This window comes from Pezoporus occidentalis, unplaced genomic scaffold (genome assembly GCF_034315485.1).
Source record: "Pezoporus occidentalis ecotype Australia unplaced genomic scaffold, CSIRO_AGI_Poc_V1 ctg209, whole genome shotgun sequence".
Classification (NCBI taxonomy): domain Eukaryota; kingdom Metazoa; phylum Chordata; class Aves; order Psittaciformes; family Psittacidae; genus Pezoporus; species Pezoporus occidentalis.
This window is the reverse complement of record NW_026913953.1, coordinates 117,386-141,598: the sequence shown is the minus strand read 5'-3', so window position 1 is coordinate 141,598 and position 24,213 is coordinate 117,386. Positions and strand designations below refer to the sequence as shown.

The 24,213-nt window shown below is 35.2% G+C and overlaps 1 protein-coding gene across 10 annotated transcripts in view; it reads left to right on the top strand.

Moving 5' to 3' along the window:
* Positions 1–24,213, top strand: part of KIF6 (kinesin family member 6) — a 149,770-nt gene that overhangs the window by 27,574 nt on the left and 97,983 nt on the right. For 9 of the 10 annotated variants that reach the window (XR_009964878.1, XR_009964877.1, XM_062619072.1 and 6 more), the window contains exons 6-10: positions 5,317–5,446; positions 11,868–12,074; positions 16,935–17,078; positions 18,350–18,436; positions 20,779–20,882. Coding sequence is in view for 8 of the 10 variants with exons in the window: in XM_062619072.1 (XP_062475056.1) it covers positions 5,317–5,446; positions 11,868–12,074; positions 16,935–17,078; positions 18,350–18,436; positions 20,779–20,882 (672 nt within the window). In the remaining 2 variants the exon portion in view is untranslated. The remainder of the gene's footprint in view (positions 1–5,316; positions 5,447–11,867; positions 12,075–16,934; positions 17,079–18,349; positions 18,437–20,778; positions 20,883–24,213) is intronic. The other variant, XM_062619073.1, reaches the window with a different exon arrangement.

The window sequence follows — 24,213 nt, the reverse complement described above, 5'->3', positions numbered from 1 at the left end:
CTTCATTTGCTTTGCAGTTGTGCAAGAGGCTTTCTCCTCTAACAAATTCTTTGTTGTACATTGTATTTGTAATTTATATAACTCCATGATACTGAATCAAACCATTTTCACTTTAGTTATATGATCTATCAGTACAAACTCTTTTTAACTAGTTTGTATTATTTATTAACAAATAGGAATTTTCTTGGCACTGAACAATAACACAAAAATAAAGACTAAGATTCTACAACTGTTATTCATAGATTAAGTTAGGACAACCACATTTTACATGTCCAAACTATGGAATGTGACGGTAAACTAAAATTAATGCTCTTTTACCTTAAAACTTCAGTCTTTAAAACTGCAGTAGTTGATGAGCTACTTTATGGGGAGCTCACATAACCACTCATCAGGTGTGATGTGGCATGGGAAAGATGGAATCTAAGCTTCCAGTCAGTGTGATTCCCCTTTAACAGGGAAATACATAAGATTTATGATGATGACTTTAAAAAAAAAAAAACCCACCCAGTTAATTTGTATTGGAACCTCTGAGAATTCACTTTCAGTTTATGCTCCAGAAATATGAAGTCTATAGTTCAAGTGAATTCAATTCCATGAAAAAGAAGACACTTTAAGAGCCAATTAACTTCAAACATCAGCAATGATAACTATATCAATACCTATTAGGATCAAGCAGAACTGTTATACTGACCCCAGGGAACAGAAAATATTTTCACTTAAAACCCCTCCTGTAACTAAATATTGGTTAACTACCTCAAATGAATAACAAAACAAAAAAACCAAAACCAACCAACCAGACAAAAAGTAGCTAAAGAAATATTTTTCAACTTAGAGGGAATATATTTTATATATTTTATTTGGTCTGTTTTTTTTTTTGTTTCAAATAAACCTGTTCAGTCTCCAGGCTCAACACTGTTAATGTCAGGTCTTCCCCTTTTCAGTGGCTGTACCAACTATGTAATCTAGAAACTGGCCACCACCAATAAATCTTCAAAATCTGTATTTTCAGTGTTTTGCGAATTACCAAGGGTTTAAAATTTCTAAGGCTAATAATGATATTGCTCACTTGTTTCATATGAAATACATTCTGCAAAATGAAGAGTGCTTAATGTGTTACTACTAAATACTAAGATTAAGAGAATACAAAGGTTTGTAAATATAAGGTTTTCTGATGTTAATAAAAAGACAGCTGAAAACTGTTATGAATCATTTTTCAAAGATTTTGTTCATTGCATTTCAAAGAGATGTGTAAAATAAACGATATGTAATGTATGCTGAAGTTATTCCTATCCAGATTTTATGTTTTGTTCCCTGAAAAACAGTAGGAAGAAGTGAGTGAAACTTTTCTGAGGTCACTTTTCTAAAGGTGTTAGATGAGTAAATTGATTCAGTTTATATCATTACTGTGCTGTTCAAGGCTACTTTTGAATATCAAAGTATTTTTTAACAAACACTTTTTGTGAGTGACATTACATTGCAAATTCTAACAGATCTTACATGGTTTGTTTGTCCATGACCCACCAATTTCATAGTTTAGGTTCCGACTTCTTGTTCTGCAGGGTAGGGTGAGGGGGCAGTGAAGACAGTGCAGGGCTTTTTTTCAGATCTCAGTAAGAAAGGCCTGACAACAGATGGCTTAACAAAGTAACTGCTTTGACAAGACAGAATAAGAGGAATATAGATGGCAAGTAAACCTTACATCCCATGGGATGCTGCCCCCAGAGCCCTCTGTATTCTTGCAGCATTGGGTGGAGCCTAAATGGATTTCCCCATGGCACACTACACAGAGGTGCTCAGATCCTGTTCTTGGAGAGACAGGATCCCTCCATTCAAGCTATGATATGATTCCTTACAAGGAAACAGCTCCATTTTTAAAAAGTGTTCTTATGAGAACTTCTTATGGCATCTTTTGATAAAGGCAAGGCCGTGCGGGGGGTGTGATGACCAGGTGGGAGCTGCCTCCAAGTCTTCTGCTAAGATGACCTGGCTGAATTTATCCTGCAGCCAAGGAGTCTGTGCAGCAGGACAGGGGCCTGAAATGCTACATTGTGCGTGCAACACAGCAAAGGCTGTGCCTGCTCCTGTTAACTGTTACATGGATCCCTAACTCCTAAATGTAGAGCAATCTGACAGTTAGAATCAGTACACAAGCTAGAATAAGCACACTGGTTTTCTTGTCTCACATGTAGAGTTTGTTGGAGACTGTGGGAAGGATTTCCTATCGCAATAATGATGTGTCAGAAGAACAGATTACACTAATACTCGTAGTTCTGTCATGTCTCACAAGCTAAGGAGATTATGCTGAAGGTCTATACTTGAATGGGAAATAAAATCTCTGGGCTATTGAAAGCTGTGCTGAATAGCCGAATAACTTATCTTGCCTCTTGAATCAGTGTCGAATTTGTCCTCTGATGTGGTATTCAGGGAGCTATACTTCTGATTGATATTTTTTTTTGAATTATATGTAAAATGATGATCATTCTTTATTAAAACCTGAAGCTCCCTGCAACTTGAAACAGGATTAATGATAGCTATCCATTAGTTCTTCTGGACAGACTTCAAGATGCATGCTTGCTGCTTTTCTCTTTTCTCTTTTTTCTAAATTTATTATTGGCTGAATAGGCTTCTCCTGATGCTGAAGTATTATCACTATATTCTGCTAATGTGTTGTCATAGAAGGTATGTATCCTCATATAATATTTCTTTGCATCATTATTTTTAAATACTTCTAAAGTTTTTGAGATTATTTTAGATTTCTGCTATTTTAAACCCCAGACAGATACAAATGATAGGAAACTTGAATTTTTAAATGGTTATTTCTTTTCCAAAACATTTGAAGTTTTTTATTGTTATTATGAGGTGATATTAATTACTCAAAGGAAGTTTTAACTTCATTGTTTGCCGGTAACAGGAATATTATAAATGAAATAATTCAGTGCATGAGGTTCTTTTGCATTAATGGCAGCTCAGTTGAAGCAGGAAGGGGCCTGAGTTAACAACAGTATAAAAAAGGCTGATCCAATCCTACAGTTTCCCCAGGCAGCCCCAAATTCCATCCATTAAACCAAATGGAAATGATTCTTTGTTTATAAAGACTGCAAAACCTTGTCTCTGCCTTCTTTCAGTCATTATGGATAACTTAACAGAGCTTTTCCACTCCAAGTTAGGGCTATGAAACTTAAAGATTTCACTAATAGAATGTTCCATAGATATCTATTATCACAGTATATATTAACTTTATACCACTATAAAATAAATAATTTTTTTGTCATTTTGGAATGTGTTTCTAAGAAAGTTTTGGCAGATGCTTCTCAAGATTTGAAAATTTAGGTTTCCATCTGGAAGTCCTCCAAGGAACTGCAAGGCCCTGGTATAGGAGGCTGTCACTGGTTTGTGATGTCTTCACTGTCTTCTTTCTTGTATGATAGTCCTCCAGGGCTTTTTGTCCGAACTAATATCTTGTCTGGAAATTATTTATAACATTGATCAAAATGTGGTCTGAAAAGATCCTTAAAAGTTTAAATACTATGCCAAGTGCACATAATAAAACAACATTGTCTTCCTAAATTATAAAAAGAGGTAGATGATGCTCACCATGTAATTTCAAAATATTACAATCAGTCAAAGCATCATACTGTAATGGGAACCACTCTGGGCTTTAGCATGTCACACAGACGCTGATGGAACTGCAGGCAGAAAATAACTTGACATTATCACAACTGTTACATGAGAGCAAAATTTTGGTTTTGGGTTTATGCTCTGAATGGGGAAGTAGATTTTCATGACTGTACTACCGCGCTTAACCTATCACACAAAAATAAGGCCTTAGGTGAGAAGCAGTCAAACTTAGAAACTTGTTATGACTACTAAAGAAGCATTATGTGTGCTTTTACATGTATTTTTTCCTTGCAAATAGGGAGCGTATTGCATTGTGTTCAGATTATTTCTGTATATTCATTCCAATGTTCTGACCATCAGAGTGTGAATTAATTCCTTAATACTTAAGAGTAGTACTATGGAATGCTGCTTAGCTGTGAAATTTTATTCTGTTAGTTTTGCGTAAAGAAGGACAAGGAAAGCAGAACAAAGCCCAGCCTGTGTGATTTTTGAAGCAGGTTGTAGTAATTAACATGCAAGTACTATCTAGAGATAGCAACTCAAACCCCATACTCCCTCTTGTGGTTAAACTTGAAGATTACGGAAAAAAAAAAAACCAAAAAACAAACCAAACAAAAAAAACAACCCCAAACGTATATGTATATGTGTGTGTGTGTGTGTGTGTGTGTGTATATATATGTATTGTGTGCGCATATATAGGTAAAGTATCATCTACACCTCAAGAAAAAAAATGTTTTAAAAAAAAATCTAACTTTTTAAAAAGTTGTGATTTGCTTGTTGTAAACTGTCTCCAGAACATATAATTCACCTTGAAGGAGGTGTCATTCGTCTTCAAAATTCATGTACTTCAATTTTAATAGAATCTTTACTCTGGGAGTTTTCCAAATCCAGTGGTGCAACTACTTGGCTTCCATGTTGGATACTATGGAATGCCCTAATAGAGGAGACCCTGGTGTCTACTCACTAAAGCCAGTAGTTTAACTCTCAGTAACTTGATCAAAAGAAAATATTCTTGTGTAAAAGGGTTACTTAAATAAGTGAAAAAGTGTTTCAGTATTACTAAGTAGCTTTTCTGGAACCTTTGTCATATCCTTTATACTTCCATCCAACTTCCTTTTTCTGACCTTTTAGGCTTAAAGTACAACTAAAAGCATTTCTAACCTCAGTGACAATGAATAAAATTGTTTGCTTGCTTTTAATTTAAGAAAGGGATCATTCACAGTTGTACTTGCTACCATTTGAGAAGAGTGAAAAGAGAAATAATCTTGACAAGTGCAAAGTTATTATAAACATATTGCCCACAGATGTGTTGATTCTGAAATATATTCCATGCCTATTTATTCATCAAGGTTATGGTATACTTTATGTATCATTTGTGTTTAAATAGCTGTGGTAGTAGAAAACAAACCTCTACTTATTATTTGTTTAAAAAATAAATCCCGAAGCTTTAATAGTTATAGGTTGTGTGTATATAAGGAATTTTATAGTAAAGAAATAAGTGACAGAACTGAAAAAGAGTCAGCGCTTCCTTTAATGCTCATTGTTTACTCTTCATGTTTTTAGTGCTTTTATTGTAATTGGTTTGGGGTTTATGATGTCACCTTTTACTCATAATCAAAATGAAGTATTGTCATGGTATGGAACAAAGATTTCCTTACAACAATCCTAGTTTTCTTTTTTTTTTTTCCCTCCACTTAGAAAAGTGACAATAATGGAAGACCCTGATCAGAACATTCACCTGAAAAACTTGTCTCTTCAGCAAGCAACCAATGAAGAGGAAGCCTTAAATCTACTCTTCCTCGGAGACACCAATAGGATGATTGCTGAGGTGAGAGTCGCTGCTGTAAATCTTACTTAACACCACCAGAGTTAAAATTGTCAGAAACCTCTCCATGAAAGATGTCTAGTTTGAAGTCTATGGAGATAAATTACTATCTTCTTTCTAAGTGTATTTCCACAGGGAAATTAAGTAAGCATTTCTCTGATAATAGCTTTCACTTTGCAAAGTGCTTTCTCTTTTCCCTCAGTGAATCTGATTGGTGGTTATTGATGTCATAACTTACTGCAATTAAAATAAGAAAAAAAAATTGCTCATAAACCATAGACTGACATTGGAATGTGACTTACATCAACATACATATGCATTTAAAGATTAGAATGCATGGTTTTACAAAGCATTATCAAATAGTCCCACAGAAGTACTAAATTGCCTTTGAAGTAGCTAGTGTAAGAGTCAGCAGTTCCTACTTTTTTCTTCCTATCACATAAACACATTGTGTTATGTACAAAAAAAGAAATGGTAGTCTGAAACACAATCAAAATAAATATTTGACAATACACAGAGACATGGGTCTTCTCACTGATTCTGGAAAATTCAAAGGAAGTGTTTCCATATCCAATATCTGTAGGGTTTTTAGGTTGGGTATTTTTTTCTTATCTTCCCATTGGAAAGTGAATGTAAATATTAAAAGCGTACTGTAAAATGTGAGCACTGTCAATGTGTCTTTACTAAACACAGCTAATTCTGTTTTAGAAATCGTAGGTTTTCTTCCTCTGACCAAAAATATATATAATGAATCAATGACAAGAAAGATATTTAACATGTATGAAATACTTAAGTAGCTATGTGTTCCTCCTGTCTGACCATGTACACCTGGGCACAGGGGAAGAAGCGTTTCAAGGGACAGATCACTGTCTGTTGAAATAATATGCCTGAACAAGCCTCTATGATACAGAGAATTCCTCATGCTTTTTTAGTATTTCTCTTAAAATAGCAGCATAATGTAGAGCCAGTAGCTTCCCAAGAGCATGCACAAATTTCAAAACTGTAATCTTTATGTGAAATTGGTATGTCTGAACACTGCAGTTACATATGCGGTTAGCATTTGTCTTTTTTCTACTGAAAAACTGCTTAATTTTAATGAGGATGGGAATGTTTTAGTGTGTGGGTTCGTACCTATAATACTCCATTGTTTGAATTTGGAACACAGCTCATACTACACAGCATTTGTTGCATCATTTCAAATGTCTGCAAGCAGTAACCTTTTGGCAATGCTTAAGTATGTTTATTTCAAAAAAGAATGAAATTTCTGAACATTTAAAGATAGTTGTGGGGACTGACTTGTGACCTCTGAATTGGACTCATTCCCTTTGTATTTATTTTTATTGTCCATTAGTATTCTCAGACATATATTTAGAAAGCTCCTGGTAATGTGTGAATGCATTGGATGAAATTTGAAAAATAGAACTTGAATATGTGAACATAGAGATTAAATGACACTTTTGCCAAGAAGGCATGTTATCCATGTTAGAGCTGCATTCCAGAATGAAATACAATTTTCTGCTTTCCTTGTTGCTGTCAGTTGTTAATTTATTTCCAATCTGACAAGCCTGTTCTATAGTATTATTAGCACCAAACAGCATTATCATTTTAGCACAGGTGCTTTCATTTCCGTGTGTGGTAAAACAATCGCTGGTCATATGTACTACTTTGAATAGTCCTTAGAGTGCTTTGGGATTTGTACAGCTAAAAGGCAGTGTATAATGTGAAGTTTAATGTTATCCTCACCAGGGAATATTAATTGCTTAAAATTACCTCAGTTAACCATGTTCTAACTGTGAAACTGCACTGGTAGTAAAAACTGCAAGGTACTAAAGTAGTGCTTTTAGAAATCAGGGAAGTGTCAGATTGCACCTATTCTGATACTTACATTTTCGTAGCAATAGGTTTTCAATTTCAACTGTCAAGTGTTCTTAAGTACACACCTGGAAAGCCCCTTTGCTTGTACCTTATTAATCAGAAAAGAAACCAAAAATGTATGAAGATCTTGCTCGTCTACCAGATATAAAAGCAGGAACCTCCCGTTTTTCAACTTACATAGCCTTCTAAATGGAATGGTTCTGTTGGAACTGGTGGGGTTTATATTCATTGTGCAGATACAGACACTGTTTTCAACAGAGTCTCTGCTCCTTTAGACTTGCAGAGACTTACGACATTATCTGTTATAAATTAATAATGTGAAGACATCAGAATGTTCTACACAAGTTTCAGCCTGAGAAAAAAAAGGTGTTATATTGATTTATTATCATTCTTATAGGATACAATAGCTCTTTTCTTACCATCTAAACTGTGAAATGACTGAAGCTTTCAAAACTTCTTCCTACAGGTATCAATCTGATTGTACCTTGAGACTGGAGAAAATTATTTGATATCAGCTTTGTATGCTATCGTTACTTTTCTCTTTCACCTTGCCTTTCTTTAAAAATCTCAAAAGTTGGGAGGGAGAAGGAGGAAATAGAAACCCTTCTTAAAATGAAATTTTGTACATTTTCACTGAGACATTCCCTAGGAAAAAAGGCAGGGGGAGGTGTTCAGAATCAGTGTTCTTCATTTATGCCTCAGTTAGTTATGAATTCACTCACACAGGAATATCATGTTCTTCTGATGTCTAAATATTTTGATTCAAAGAGTAAAAGATTCCACTAGAACTGTATAAACTGTCAAGTGGAGATGGTTTGCAATATGGGCTGAATGGCTGCATTTATCACCTGTGAAATCTTTTTGTCTCAGCTGTCCTGAACTTTTTTCTGTGTCACTTTGGCAGCTGTAATCAACAACAGCTTCTGTTAGTCTAATGGTGGTTTTCAAACAGTTTTACATATGTTTTTCTCCTATTTAAAAAACTTTTTCCTTCTTAGGTCCTCAATTATCAAGAACTCAGTTTAGACCAGTATCATCCTATTTCTGGCTATTCTTCTTAGCGAAACCTATGTTTATAATAGCAGCTGAAAAAAATAAAGGATTCGAGAAATATATACATTCTTGTACAGGGAGGAACTCATACAGTGTTTTCTTGGTTTAAGGTACTAATTATATTAAGCTAAATAGCTTACTTAGGCTCCAGCAAGTTTTTTGACCTTTCATGATCTTGTATTCCTAGACAGAACCATTCGACTTGGATGTTTCTTATGAAATGGCTGTGCTGCAGATTCTCATTTAAGTAGAAATCACCTTTTTGCAGCTGTTGTATGAATAGATATAATGGTTTAAGTTACAAAGCTTCTGTACATTTTTCTTTTAGTTTCAGCAAACATAGGTATGTTCTGGCCCTGAAGAAAAGGGAGTCTGGGTTGTATGGTTTGAAATAGCTCTTTACATATTTTTCAAGAACAATCAAAACACTGATGCTTTACCAAGTCATGATCTTGAAAGAATTCCTCTTTTACCATGACACAAATGGGCAGCAACAGATGATTTGGCATTAATTCCTTTGCAGTGTTCACGTGATTTCACAAAGCGTCTGAAGTCTGCTTATGTGGTTTATGATGTCACAGAATTCCAGGAAAAATTATTTCTTTGTAAGTAACTGCAGCTCATCATTTGTTCTGTATATAACTTTCACAATAGCAACCATCTGCTGAGAGCCAGGACACTCTCCTCTTTCTTTTTTTTTTTCCTTCATCACATCAAATTAGTGTAAGGATGATTTTATATACATATGGTTTGAATACTGCTAACAATGCCAAAATGCACTCTGAAAGCCACTAGAAGAGCCTTGTAGTATGCTCTGAGACACTGTCCAGAAAATATTGTTTGTTTGTTTTCAGTTTTCAAATTTTCTGTACAGCTGAATGGTGATACTCAGAAGTTGCCTATGTAAGGCAACAATCAAACGAACAAACAGGCTCATTTTTGGGCTGAAGATGCTGCAACCTGTTATTTCTGTTGCTGTGTGGTTTGCATCTATTTGTGTGGTAAAAGTAGCAAAGTGTGTGGGATAATGCCTGCAATTAACATTTCATGATCGCATCCCATTTAACAGTTTAAATTTTTACTACTTTACGTTTCCTGCAAGAGTTCTAATTGAGCTATATACTGGAGCTGCAAAGTGGAGATAGAATCATATTGTAAAAAGGAGTATCAATGTATTAACTGAAGCATGGTTCTAGTCTGAAGAAGGTCTTTATAAAAATAGCAGTTTGGGATGCTAGCCTATAACTTCCAGATCAGCTTCAATCATAAGAAGTTGTGGGGAGAAAAGCAATGGACCCGTCCAACAAAAACTGCTTAGACCACGCAAAACAAATTGTGGCTAATGTATTGCTATAGCCAATAAAGACCTAATAGGCCAAATACTGCCCTGAGTTTTTGGAGCTCAAAATCCTGACATAATTTTATCTCATACTTTAATTTATTATTTCTTTTTTGCCTCTGTTGGGGGTTAAGCAGGTGTGACTAAAAGCACATTTTAAAATACATGAGTGTTTGCTGCATTGTGAAACTTAAGTTTGCTTAAGAATGCTTTCTCTGAATAATGATTTTTTTTTTCTGCTTATTTCATAGCAACCTTTACTTTGTGCTTCCACAGCTAGACCTGTATTGATATTTGATCTGGTTTAAACTTGTCTGCAATATAGTATGACTGATGCTATGACTGTAGTGCAAAATGTCCTCAAATATCAATTCTGTTAAGGAGAATGTCCTGAAATATTAATCCCTTTGTGGATTTTGATCTGGAAAAGTAAAATATATGTTCCTACTGCACAGAACAGAAACTAGTAAAATTTTAGCTCTCCTAGTAAAATAAGTGAAACTGGCTCTGATTATTCATGGAATCAGAATTGCTGAATAAAGTACATTTTAACAGCATGTAACATTTTCTTAGTATAACTGCAATTTAAATATATTTGGGACTGTTTTGTTGCTTGACACTTTTCCCTAAGCCTGTTTATTTTCATTTCCATGCTACAGCTCACTGTCCCTTCATTTGTTCAGCATAGCCTCTGAAGGTAGCATAGCACATAACTGCACTCTGATGCTCATTTCACAGGATTGTGAAATGATCCTCAGAAATTAGGCAGTTAAGCAGAGACAGTTGCTTGCCTATATTATTCAAAAATTCCTCATCTATATAAACTAATGATCAAAACTCTTCTCCCTTTCCCTCTGAGCTTGGATTTATTAGGTAAAGCAGCCCAAAATAAAGTAGTGCTAAGGCTGTAATTTCATTACAGAATTTTCACCAACTACAAACATTTGCAGTTGCTGCACACCACCTTTTTGTTCACACGATGTATGCTACCATTTTCAGTTATCTAGCAGAGCTTCTTTCTACAGCTGCACTGTGACTGAATTGGGAAGCTGATCCAGGTTAAATATCTATGGTTTGCAGACATTTTTTCTTTCTTTCTGTCGTGGTTTAAACCCAGTCAGGTAGCTTGTTCACTCACTCCCAGTGAGTGGTGCCGAGCTGACAGCAATCGAGGTCCGTGTCTGTCTCCCCCCCCCCGCCTCCCCGCACCGGGGATCTCCCCTTCCCCGCTCCCGGAGGAACGGGGAGGAGGATCGAGAGAGTGCAACTCCTACGGGTTGAGACAAAAACAGTCCAGCAACAAATCACCACCGCTACTATCAGCTACAACAATGATAAGGGAAAATAACAAGGGAAGAGAATACGATACCACCGGCCAAGAAAAACCAGCTCCACCCGGAAACCTCTGTCCTTCCGGGTAACTCCCAGTTACCCCTCACCCCGGGCATGACGTGCTGTGGTATGGAATACCTCCCCGGCTAGCCCGGGTCAGGCGCTCCGTCTCTGCTTCCTCACAGCCTCCCCTCCTCCCTGGAAGAGCATGAGGCTCACAAAGTCCTTGGCCAAACCAAAACATCGCTATCAGTTCTGTTCCCAGGCCGAAAGTCAAAACACTGCACTGCACCAGCTACCAAGAAGGAGAAACATGACTGCTACTGCTGAACCCAGGACACTTTCTTTCTTTTCTCTTCTGTTGTTTTTTTTTTTTCATTGAGGTGGATCAGTTCCCAGAAAAAGTTCAGTTGTGCTGTCACTATTAAGGTTGGGAAAAAAGTATTGGGAAATTAAAGGGGAGACAGTTCAACCAAGAGGTATAGATGTTAATATTATTCCCGGTAAAGGATTGTTCAACTTGCTGTTAAGCAAGCCTTTCTGTTAAGATCTGTCCTTTCTGGATGTACTGCCTGTTAAAGTATCTTGGAACAACGATAGTTGCTTGCTTTCTCGCAGTACCATTTGTCCATATCAGAGTTATCCAAGTATTTGGCCAGATTTGAGTGCCAGGGAAACCCTTTTGGGTTCTTGCATATTTATTATAGATGTAATAGCTAAAAAAATTGTATAGGTGATTTCAGTTGCTAGATTATTGAGCTATATACAAAGCTAAAATTATTTATTGAATAAACAGTAAGGGCTGTTCCTTTCTTTTCCTTGTAGACTCCAATGAATCAAGCCTCATCCCGATCTCACTGCATTTTCACTATTCACATCTCTAGCAAGGAACCTGGATCTGCAACTATTAGACGCTCCAAGTTACACTTAGTAGACCTTGCTGGATCAGAGCGTGTTGCAAAGACTGGAGTTGGAGGTCACCTATTGACAGAAGCCAAATATATCAACCTTTCATTACATTATTTGGAACAGGTAAAATTGGAACTGTGATGCAGTTTCTCCCTTTACAACATTGCTATTTAGCATTGCTATTTAGCAATATGCAGTGTTTCAGAAATCCTGATTCTAATACTTAGTTAGAATATTTATGGCATTTTTGAAAAATGTTGAGTTGATAGCTCTTAATTTGAAATATGATTTTAATTTAGGAAAAGCTTAACAATTAACCAGTAAGGTTATGGTAGGTATAAATGGTAGTAATTTAACAGTAGTTTTCTTATTTTATTTTGAATGCTTAAGATATTTACAGTAATATTTCTACTAATAATGTTCTTTTGTGATTTTCTTTCCCTTCCACATCTGGTAACAGAATGTATGAATCATTGAACTAAAGTGACTGGGGTTTAGGTTTTTTTTGCTTCAAGCATTGTAATATTGTAAAATATTAGGCTCTTCTCTCTAGTGTTGTTTTTTTCCTCGACCAATGTGAATCTTCAGTCTTTCAGATAGGACTTATCTCTGTTGGTGTATTTATGGACTACCACAATTGGGTTTGTAACAATAGGACTCTCAGATGCAACTGCAATAATAATAATGAATTTCCACAAATCTTTATTATTCAGCTGTTGTTACTGAGAAAGGTTTAGCATGTTGATTTAAGGCATATTAAAATGCCTATCTTCCTTTCACTGTTGTTTTTTATTTTTGCTCTTTGGAAAAGGCAAATATTGAGAAAGTAAATTAATCCCAAGTAATCTGACTAATTTTATTTTTTTTAAAAAAAGAAACAGAATAAATTAAGGTAATCCCAAGTAATCTGACTAATTTTTTTTTTTTTTTTTTTTAAGAAACAATAAAGTAAGGTAACGGTGGTGAATGGAAACTTTGAAGATAACGTATTCCAGTAGAAAGATTTGGTCAATAAATTATTATTATTATAAACAATAATAATTATTATTATTATTATTGTTGTTGCTGCTGCTCTAATAATTTTGTTATTGTTGTTACTATTATTATTATCATCATTATTGAGGTTTAATTGTTTTTCCTTCACTGATCTAATTTTCTCTTCATGACTGGAAATATATGTTGCATCTTAGGATCCTCATAATTTTTTATGAATGCGACAAGTGTGATGTTGAAGGCTGTTCACACTCTCCTTCTTTTCTAGTACTCATCTCTTCTTTACACTATTCTGATAGACATGGTTTGTATACCATAGCATTCCTTCTTTTGAGGTATTTCTTTTTGGCTTAGTATTTGTGGTATTGCTAAAAGACATTTATGCCAATTTATAAAAGCTTAGTGCACGTCTTATGTCTTCCTGATCTCTTGCAATCTTTTGTATTTTAATGCAGTAAAACTCCAAGGGTAAAACTCCAAGGGTAAGAAACGACAGTCAATGAAATCTCTTTCATGGATGCTGTGATATTAAGTTGCAATCACTGAAGAGTTTCAAGTGTGTATTTCAGACATTATCCCCTAAGAAATACATAATGTTGTTTTCACAGTACAGTAAATACTGTTCCTGTTGCCAGAAAGTAATTATTTTTCTGAGCTCTGATGGAGAATACATTTCTTAAGGCTTCTTTAAAAATGTCTATATACTATATTAGCAGGTCTGTGAGCCTGTCATTTTGTGAGAGAAATAAGGGAATGAGAGGGAGAAGAAAAAGTGCTCAAAATTAAAATTTAGATTTGTCCCTTTTAATTAATACTCCAGTGTAAGTGTGGCTTACACAAATTTACACTTGAGGAGATTAATAAAAGCATAAAATTTTGTGGGTGTCTGTATGTCAAAATTCTTTAAAATTACAGTTAAGAAATAGAACTGATTGTTCCACTTACTGTGAAGAAACTTTTTCATTTTTGTGTTGTCTTTTTCTGTTAACAAAAATAAATCCCTTAGATTTCATTTAAGCTATAATCAGAGATATTTCAACTGCCAAAAGAAGAAGCTTAAGGCACAGCAGATGGCAGCCAGTCATGTACTATTAAACTAAATTTTTTCCTACCCCCCCCCCCCTTCAAATTTTTATCTTACAGAAAAAAAGTCTGCATTTCAGTTGCATTCATGGAAAGTACAACTGGCTGGGATTGTGTTAATAAAGACAGTTTTCTAATACTGAATAGAAGTCTACTGAAGACAGTAAAAAATCGTTTTTGTTCAGTGGGAATTGGGCCATTAGTTACTGACCTTGCAGTAACCAACATTAAAGTACGAGGATTCCTCAAAATCAGCTTATTTACACGCTCTAGTAGTTAGATATCTACTGGTGTTTTAGAATCATAGAATAGTTAGGGTTGGAAAGGGCCTTAAGATCATCTAGTTCCAACCCCCCTGCCATGGGCAGGGACACCTCACACTAAACCATGTCACCCAAGGCCTCGTCCAACCTGGTCTTGAACACTGCCAGGGATGGAACATTCACAACCTCCCTGAGCAACCCATTCCAGTGCCTTGCCACCCTAACAGGAAAGAATTTCCTCCTTATATCCAATCTAAACTTCCCCTGTTTAAGTTTTAACCCATTACCCCTTGTCCTGTCACTACAGTCCCTAATGAAGAGTCCATCCCCAGCATCCCTATAGGCCCCCTTCAGATACTGGAAGGTTGTTATGAGGTCTCCACACAGCCTTCTCTTCTCCAGGCTGAACAACCCCAACTTTCTCAGCCTACCTTCATATGGGAGGTGCTCCAGTCCCCTGATCACCCTTGTGGCCCTTCTCTGGACTTGTTCCAACAGTTCCATGTCCTTTTTATGTTGAGGACACCAGAACTGCACACAATACTCCAGATGAGGTCTCACGAGAGCAGAGTAGTGGGGCAGGATCACCTCCTTCAACCTGCTGGTCACGCTCCTTTTGATGCAGCCCAGGACACGGTTGGCTTTCTGGGCTGCAAGCGCACACTGAAGGTGGCTCATGTTCATTTTCTCATTGACCAACACCCCCAAGTCCTTCTCAGCAGGGCTGCTCTGAATCTCTTCTCTGCCCAACCTGTAGCTGTGCCTGGGATTGCTCCGACCCAGGTATAGGACCTTGCACTTGTCATGGTTAAACTTCATGAGGTTGGCATCAGCCCACCTCACAAGCGTGTCAAGGTCCCTCTGGATGGCATTCCTTCCCTCCAGGGTATCAACCGAACCACACAGCTTGGTGTCATTGGCAAACTAAATAATGGAGAGCAGGGAGAACCCTCTTAGCTTTGAGTTATGCCGTTTCTAAACACCTTGCATAATGAAGTAGTCACATAAAATTATTTCCGTCAAGATGACAATGGGAACACAGTTTTGTGTTATCACACTTGATCTACTTGTTAAACATCCATAATACGTTAAAAAACCTTGTATACAGAGCTATCAACTGCATTTATATCTTGTATATATCATATATACATCTATCATATATACATATCATATATAGAGAGATACTCTGTACCTACAAAGGCATGCACCCCAAAATCCCACTCTTTCAGAACTCTCCTTTTTCTATTAGAAGTTCCTTGACTGGATTGTAAAGGTTGATTTAGTGGTTTAAGTGAGACTTTATTAAACACATCATCTCGTGAGCTGCATTGTCTCTCGTATGACAGTTCAGTGGCTTCTGCGTTATGAGACCTGGCCACTTCAGTGCCAGTGTGGGAGGGTTCAGATTCTTCCTGGGCTATGGGCTTTCAGCGTGAACTTCAGAAAAATGAACTCCTCTGTAACGCAGCTCCCATTCTTAATGGAAATAACGTATTTTCCCTCTGGCTCTTTTCCCTTCATGTCTATTCAGATAGTAGTCTCTGTGTGGCAGAGACTGAGAAAATGTTTATTAACGTACACACTCGACTTTGAAGTTTCTATGCAATATTATAAACTAACAGTGATATATTTCCAAGTTGTAATAAATAAGAGTTGAAAATCTTGGTACAAGAATGCCTTTCTAGATTCCTTTAAAAGATAGTTGTTTTCATATTATGTATTTGACCTTCTTAGGGCTGCCAGTGTAAGATAAGACATTTTAGCTTCTGAAGACCAGTAAGAAAAAATAGCACCAACAAAAAAAATGATACCAAATTTTCTAAAATAATGTCTTTTAAGTGCAGTGTAAACAAAATGTATGCTGGTGTGTAACATTTGTAAAAGAAAAAAAAATCCTAATCATTTTGGATAGCTACAGTCTTTTGGTACAGTTCTTGGCCAGATAACAGTTCAAATATTTGTATCACAACAGATCATGGGATAATCTAGCTTTTTATTTAATAATAATTAGGTCCCATAAAGTAAACAGCTGAGAAAGAAACTGAGAATAGTAGGTGTACCATTTCCTTTTTGGCCAAGGCATGCATATACTAAACTGAATTATTTCCTTCCAACAGTACATTGCAATCATGCACTCTTTGTGTTTTATTTTTCAAGACTCTTTCTCAGAAATAAATGTATTGATCCCTCTAAGAACCATATGCTTTAAGAATGTGTAATATTAAAAGCATGCTTTAGCAAGTGTTAAGGAAATTTTTACTTGAATACTATTCATACTTTATTATTATGACAGAAAAAATATGAAGAATAGTTTCAGTAAGTTCCTCTGTCTTAGGAAAGTCTGTGGGTTTTGGTTTATGGTGTTCAGTTTCTATGTTGCTGAGAGGCTGTAAAGCTAGGGTATGATAAAGTTATATTCATTTGGTCTTTCAGGTCCAGATCCTACGAAGACATATAAGCACTCTGAAATTTAAGTTGAAATTATTTCCATAAAATCAGTTTGCAGCTAACTGGATGTATAAGCATAGTTCTGTTGTATCAGAAGTTTGGGTTCCTAAGCAGATTTTTTTTGTTCTTTTTATGTATCAATCATTAATAGACACATAAATTTAATTTTTTTTCCATTTTTTTATTACTGTTTCAGGTAATAATTGCCCTTGCAGAGAAAAACCGGTCCCACATTCCTTATCGAAACTCTATGATGACCTCAGTGTTAAGAGACAGCCTGGGAGGAAACTGCATGACTACCATGATAGCAACACTCTCTATAGACAAACGAAACATAGATGTATGTTATTTCTATCCATTTTCAACAAAAAAGCTTTCACTTCTCTAAAGATCCTGCTCTTCTGACCTTTATTACAATTTGTAATTCAACTGTGTATGCTTTCATTTTTATCCTTACAGAAAAACATTTTGAATTTGTTTCCAGGAGATAATTTTGTCAGTGGAAATTTCAATAAGATGTAGACAAACCCTTTAACCCTTTAAGAAATGTGCTTTTCTCTAAGTAATCTCAAGCAACACTTGGGAAACAAATTGCACTTAGTAATGAGTGGTTTTTTTTATTTATTGTTTTCCTGATGAATAAATCTTTGAGGACATAATGGTAATATCTATAACTGTTTACTTCTTTGGAGTCATGATTTCACTGAGTATGACAGAAAAGTGGAGAGTTTGTTGACAGGGTAGAGGGAATTGGATGGGGTGATTTGAGATTTTTTAAAATATTTCTAATACTTTTATCTCCTTTCACTAATTTCCTGTGCTGAAAGTATATATAGTGATGATTTCTTCTCTTTGTTTACCAAAAGAGCTGTATCACTCATCACAGTGCTGTAGTGAATGGGGCCAAATCTGGCTGGTGGCAAGCTGTGTTCTGCAGGGTTCCGTTCTAGGCCCAGTTCTGTTCAAAATATTATGAATGATCTGCATGCAGGAGTTGAGGGCACCATTAGCAAGTTTTCTGATGATACCAAACTGGGAGGTGCTGTTGACTCTCTTGAAGGACAGGAGGCCTTGCAAGAGGAGTCTAGATGAATTGGAGCACAAATACAAATTGTCAAAGGAGTGGCTGCAGAGCAGCCCTGCAGAAAGAGATCTGGGTACTGGCTGGCAGCAGGCTCAATAAGACTCATCTCTTTTTCCCAGATTCTTTTACTTTTACATACACCTCCCTAGTCTCATTTTCACAAAAAAAAAAAAAAAAAAATTTAGTTAATTTTCTCTTTTTCCCATCATTCAAAATTTTTACCTTCTGAGGCTTTCTTGCCCTTTAGTGCCAGCTGGGGACTCACTTGAAAAGCAGTTGATCAGGAGATTGGGTCAATAAGAAATGTACTAGGATTTGACAGTTTTATATGTCACTGTCATTAATATGCTACGCTAATTTCCCTTGAATATCCTTGGTTTGGAACATGAAATAATAGATTATTACAGTAAAATATGCAAAACCCAGAAATGTAGTTTGATGACTTCATAATCAGTGTGTTCTACTTACCTCGGGGTGCAAAGGTAGGTGAATTTATTTTTCCTTCTCATTGTTTGTTTTTCCTCCAGGAATCTATATCGACCTGCAGATTTGCACAGCGAGTTGCTCTTATCAAGAATGAAGCAGTTCTTAATGAAGAAATTGACCCCAGATTGGTGAGAGTTGTCTTGGGGCAGAGGGAATGGGATTGCAATAGTTTGTGTATTAAAACACTAAGAAACAGTGTCAGTCCTTCCTTGAGACTGGTACGAGGAACCAATTAATTTTTTTTTTCGTTTCATATGTAGCAAATAGTATGTATCATATGTATGTATGTTGATATGTATCATAGCAAATCACACAAAACTTTCTTCCATAGCCATAGAAGCCTTTGACTGAGGCTGAAACGCATGCAGGCTCCTACATTACTACATTTGCCACATCCTGTGGAGCTATACTGTGAGCTATATCCTGTGGAGTTTGGTATGTCTAGCTCTGCAGGATCATTTAGCAAGTAAAGCAAAAGTGGATTCATGCGAGTTAGAAAACCATCCTCTCTTGTGGAAAAGACAGGGGAACACAGGTACCTAGATTTTATATGGCTCTGTGCTCATTGAGGAATTTGTTGCCCATCTTAACCACGTAAAGTGTATTTCCAGGGTGCAACTTGTTTATTCAGTGAAGAGCTTGACTACATCTTTTTTCATTAAATCAAATGCCATTTATTTCCAGTATTTATCATCTGTAAGTTGAATGAATGCTTTATAAAGGGAGTGCATAATACCTCTTGACATATCTGACTTGTGTAAATTATATTCTTCATAATGGAGACTTCCTGGCTGTGTGTCTTACTAAGAAGATGAGCTTGTACTCAATGTACTTTATGAGCAGCACAGCTTATGATCAAAGCGTTTGTTTTAAAATGAAAACCAAATTGCTGAGGTTAAATTAATTCTAATTTCCTCTAGCATTCAGTGTTGTGCTTCTGTAGATTTTTTGTTTGTTTTAATAATACTTGAAAATCAGTCTTTTACCATATACTGAAAATTTTATTTGTGTTGTTGTCTCACTAAGGTTAACCATCCTAACAATTTCAGCATTGAACAGGGATGATGCTGTCAGTTCAGCTTTTTCCGTTTTATACTCCAACACCAAATTTTGTTTTATTGACTCAGTAACTGGCACAGACTACATCAGAGTGTGCCACCAGAGTGAGGCAACCTAAAATCAGGTTAAAATGTTTGACCTCTAATATTCGTGAAGCACTCTTGCAACATCTGTAATTAACAAATAATAATAATTAACAAATAATAAATAATAAACAATTAACCTTAATAGATTCTCATATAAAATACTGTAAGTTTGCTTTTCATATTTATACTAGTAAGTGTGTACCCAGTAAGTTTATAGTTAAAAGAAATAATCATATGTATGTTTAGATTATTTTGAATTGTGAAATAAAAATACTCATTTAAAGTTAGGAAATCATGGTTAAATTTAATCATTAAAAGAAACACAAATGTTTGAAGGAATGTTAACATCCAGTGCAAATGTGTCATCAGTTTCAACAGTCTTGTTTCTAGAAAGTGCATGCAATCAAGAATAATTAATTTTTCCTTGAAAACTTTCTTCTCTTGAAAACTTAGTTTGCACATTGAATCAATGTATTAATATCCATCTAAAAATACCATTGGATTCTTGAAACATTTGAGCCATTATAAGGTGATGCACTAATAAAAAGTTCAATCATAAAGTATCCATGAACTTGCTCATTTATGTTTTAGACTTAGGGATTGTCCCTGCTTTGTAGAATTTGGCCTTGGGAAGCAGATGATTTGTAAAATACCATTTCATACAGGCACTTTTCCCAAAGGTACAGGCTCCGATAATGAGCTATTAGAATTTAAAACTGAAGTACAGTTCTCCAAGTCACGATTGCAATCATTACTATTCATTAATGCAGTTTAATGTTAACTTACTTATTTGTTGTTAGCAATGGATACATCCTATAATTATAGTATGCTATAATTCTAATAAGAGTGAAAAGTTACAAGCAAGAGAAGAAGAGTTAAGATTAAAGTACTATTTTGGAATTTCTGTTTCTTTATAAAAAAATCACTTTTGGTGTGTATTTGTCCTTTCTGTAACAAAAACATCACTTCTATTTCAAATGAGGTTTGGTTACTAACAGGCAAAACTGATAGTCAGAAAGTCATCTTTATTCCTATGGCAAATTATTTTTTCTTTTGCAAACAATCTTTTGAACTCCTGTACAGCCGTGTCTTCTAACACATAGAATTTAGAGGGTTTGGAAGACTTATCTTGTTTATATAAATGGAAAAGGAAAAAAAAAAGAGCTTTGTATATTTAAGGCACTTGGACTGTTTTTAAAAAAGAGATGTTTAGAAAAAGAGAAATTCAAAATATATTATTTCTTTCACTCAGCCTTCTAATGTGAAAATCATAAACTAGCTATTAATCTATTGGTGGTGCTTGGTTTCTGCCTTGCTGTTTGTAGATTATTGTCCAACTGAAAAAGGAGATCCAGGAGCTGAAGGATGAGCTTGTGCTGGTGACTGGCAAAGAAAGAACATCAGAACTTTCACAAGAAGAGCTACTTCAGTAATGGCTTACATTGTTTTCAATTTCTTATTGTGTGTTGATATTTTTAATCAGTTTCTTTGGTAGCATAAATATTTAAGTTCATCTCAGAGTTTTAAACTTCTCTGAGTGAGAATAATAACGTGAAGTTAGGTGCCAAGTTAGGATGGCAGTTTTCCATGAAAAGCTGTATGAGGCTGCTGGCTGTGTTTTTGCAGCCTCAGCTTTGAGGAAGTGGAGTAAACGCAAAGGACGGGAATGCCTGTTAGATGCCAGGCAAAAAGAAGTGTTGTATAATAGTGCGGAATTAAAAAAACAATCACAGAAGCGGATAGACAATCACAGTAAAATTCAAGAAATACTCTTTTTGCTGAGAAGGATCCTGCTGCACTGTTACTTTGGTGTAGGCCAAGAGAAATCTTGCTTTCTGATACACAATTAATCAATGTCTTAAAAGCCAAATACTAAGGTTTTTTTACTGAGCATGCTATTGAAAACACATGATTAATTCACATAATTGTTGTAATATCTTGCAGCTTTTTGTAACAGATCAATAGAAATAGGTAAGAACTTTCTGTATAATCTAGAAGTGTTTATTTAGGTCTAAATGTTCACAATAACAAATTCAATACCCAGTTCTGAAAATTTAATTGATTCTGTAGGATGAACCTATTTAATATCTCTACCTCATCTGTATAAAGAAAGTAGAAACTGTCTAGAAACTTTGATTAGTATATTAATGGTAACTACGTTGAAGCTCTGAGAGATTTTAGCCTTAATTTAATTTCTCTTAGAACTGATCCAGAAGAAAGCTAAAAATGCTAATAATTTCCCCTGATGTCCAGTGGATTCTGGAGACATGAGGACAAGCTTCAGCCTTTAAACTTGAGTTTCTCATGTAGATTGTTGTCATTAATTCTTGGTTTTGATTGTTTTATTTAATTCAGAAACTAAAGACATCTCCATCAAGGATGGGGAGCTAGATAGCATTATGTATATATTTTGTTTACATTGTTAATCTGGGTCATTTTCAGCATAGACAGTTACCAGTATAATCTTCTAATGAGAAATGTCCCCTCAGTTCCTACTGGGTTAATATTTATCTATCATTCTGCAACAAGAACATAACAGGGTAGCACTCTGTGACAAAATCAAGCCATAGAAAGAAAATTATAGAAATAACAAGAACAGAAAGGTATCTCTCTTATTTATTTATTTATTTATTTATTTATTTATTTATTTATTTATTTATTTTACATGTAAAATTAAATGCCCTTATTAGATGGTTTCTTTTTACCCTGAAGGAACCAGTCTTTAAGAAAAGGAATGACTCTCAATGGCTATTCAGATATACTTAAATAATACGTATGTAGTCATTTAAAGATGCACTTCCCTAACATTCGTATAAAAATTTGTCACAGGAATCTTCCACTCTAGTCTTGTTTATTTTTTAGTTTTTATATGTAAACTGGGGGTTTAGAAATAATTTGGGTTATTTAGGCCACACTCATGAATCTTACTTTCTAAGATTTCTATTTGCCATGAATGGCAGTCTTACAAATGCAAATGGGTTCACAGTTAATGAAAGTGCTAAATATGAATATGCAAAGAAAAACTAGGAATGTATCCTCTGCATAGAGCTGCACTATCTGAGAGGCCTTATTCCAGAAATACGTCACTAAAAAGTGTGTTGGTTTTCCTTTTTATATATATAGCACAATATATAGTGCATTACATTATCTGAAAAAGTTTCTTCTGAGATCATAGCAAGTAATTTTGCATTCCATTCCTTCAGAAATTAGCACGTAAGATACTTTAATGAATTTCTACCTGTAAGAAGACACAGAAGGAAAAATAACTTTCAAGTACCTCAACTAAATGGACAACACAAAATTTTAGGGTTTTTTAAGTTTATAATTTATCTTTACTTAGGCTTATGTGGCATGTGTGTTCATGTTTCAGAAACAAGTTCTTTCTTGGTACATACGCTGTGCAATTAAAACATAGAATAAAGTTTAAGTACTGCTGACTGAGGTACAATACTTTTCTTGAGAACCAATAATAAAAAAGGACATCAAACAATTAACTTCATCAGTCATAAATGCCATATAGTGACCTTATTCAAAGATAAAAATTTTTAATATAGACTTAAAATGGAAAAAATAATTGGATATAGAGTTTTTATGGGTAACAGTTTCAAGCAGAGAGCAGAAGGTACTGCTAGAGAGTAACTGTCATGCACATGAGTCAGACTGGTTTATTACTGATATGTGCTGCAGTTGAATAGAATGTTGAGAAATAAGTCAATCTTTTTTTTAACAGTTAAGCGGAGTGTTCACAGGTAAACAACTGATGTGAGCTAAATACCCAAATGAAAATATCATGAAATGATAGTATAAAAAGCCGCTACTTCAATGAAAATATCTTTCTGAGGTTTTGAACATGTATGCATTTTGAGCTAGCTTTCATAGGGCAAAATATTTGTGACCATGATGGCTTACATTTGCCTGAGTCTCCTGCCCATAAGTGTCCTGAGCATGTAAAACCAACAGATAATATCTCAGTGTTCTGTCTCCAGTTAGAGCTATCGATACATAACACAGTAAATCTTTATGACAGTTCTGTTTATTGAGACTGGCCATCTGAGTTTGGAGCTACTCGTTATCTGGAGAGTTTGTTGAAATTAAAGAAAAATACAGAAGTAAGTAGTCCAAATAGACGTATTGACCTGGATGAAGGCTGATAAAATCACGTTTTACTATTACTGGAAGATATCTATGTTGTTGTTCACATCTAGTTTCACATCTCTAATGAAACCTAAATAATATTACTTATCAGGAGACATATGGATTGTTATGACAGACAGAAGAGGAAAAGAAACATGCTATAGGTGATAATGAAGCATACTGTGTTGCACTTTATTTGGAGTGTTTTTAAGGGAGTGCTGTAGGGAATTCCAAACAGAAGAAATTATTAATTTTTTTCTGTGATTGATGCTTTTTTAATATGCCAGAGAGGAAATTATAATTAGGGTCAGTATGGATTTCGAATACTGTTTAGGCGTATCTTAGGGTATCTTCTGTTTAAACTTAAACAATCTGCATCTTGACATGTATATGTATGTGAGTATACATATTGTGTATATATATAAATAATCCAAGTTTGCATAGTTCTTTTAAAAATCCTTTAACAAAAGTCTTAATCTGATTCATTTTATTACAAACAAAGTAATTAATAAGGAGAAGTGTTACTGAATATAGTCTCATTAAAAAATGGATGTGTGTTAATTCTTCTGATTCATTATATGCATTTCAAGGGAGGTCATACCAATATTAATCTGCTTGAAACTATT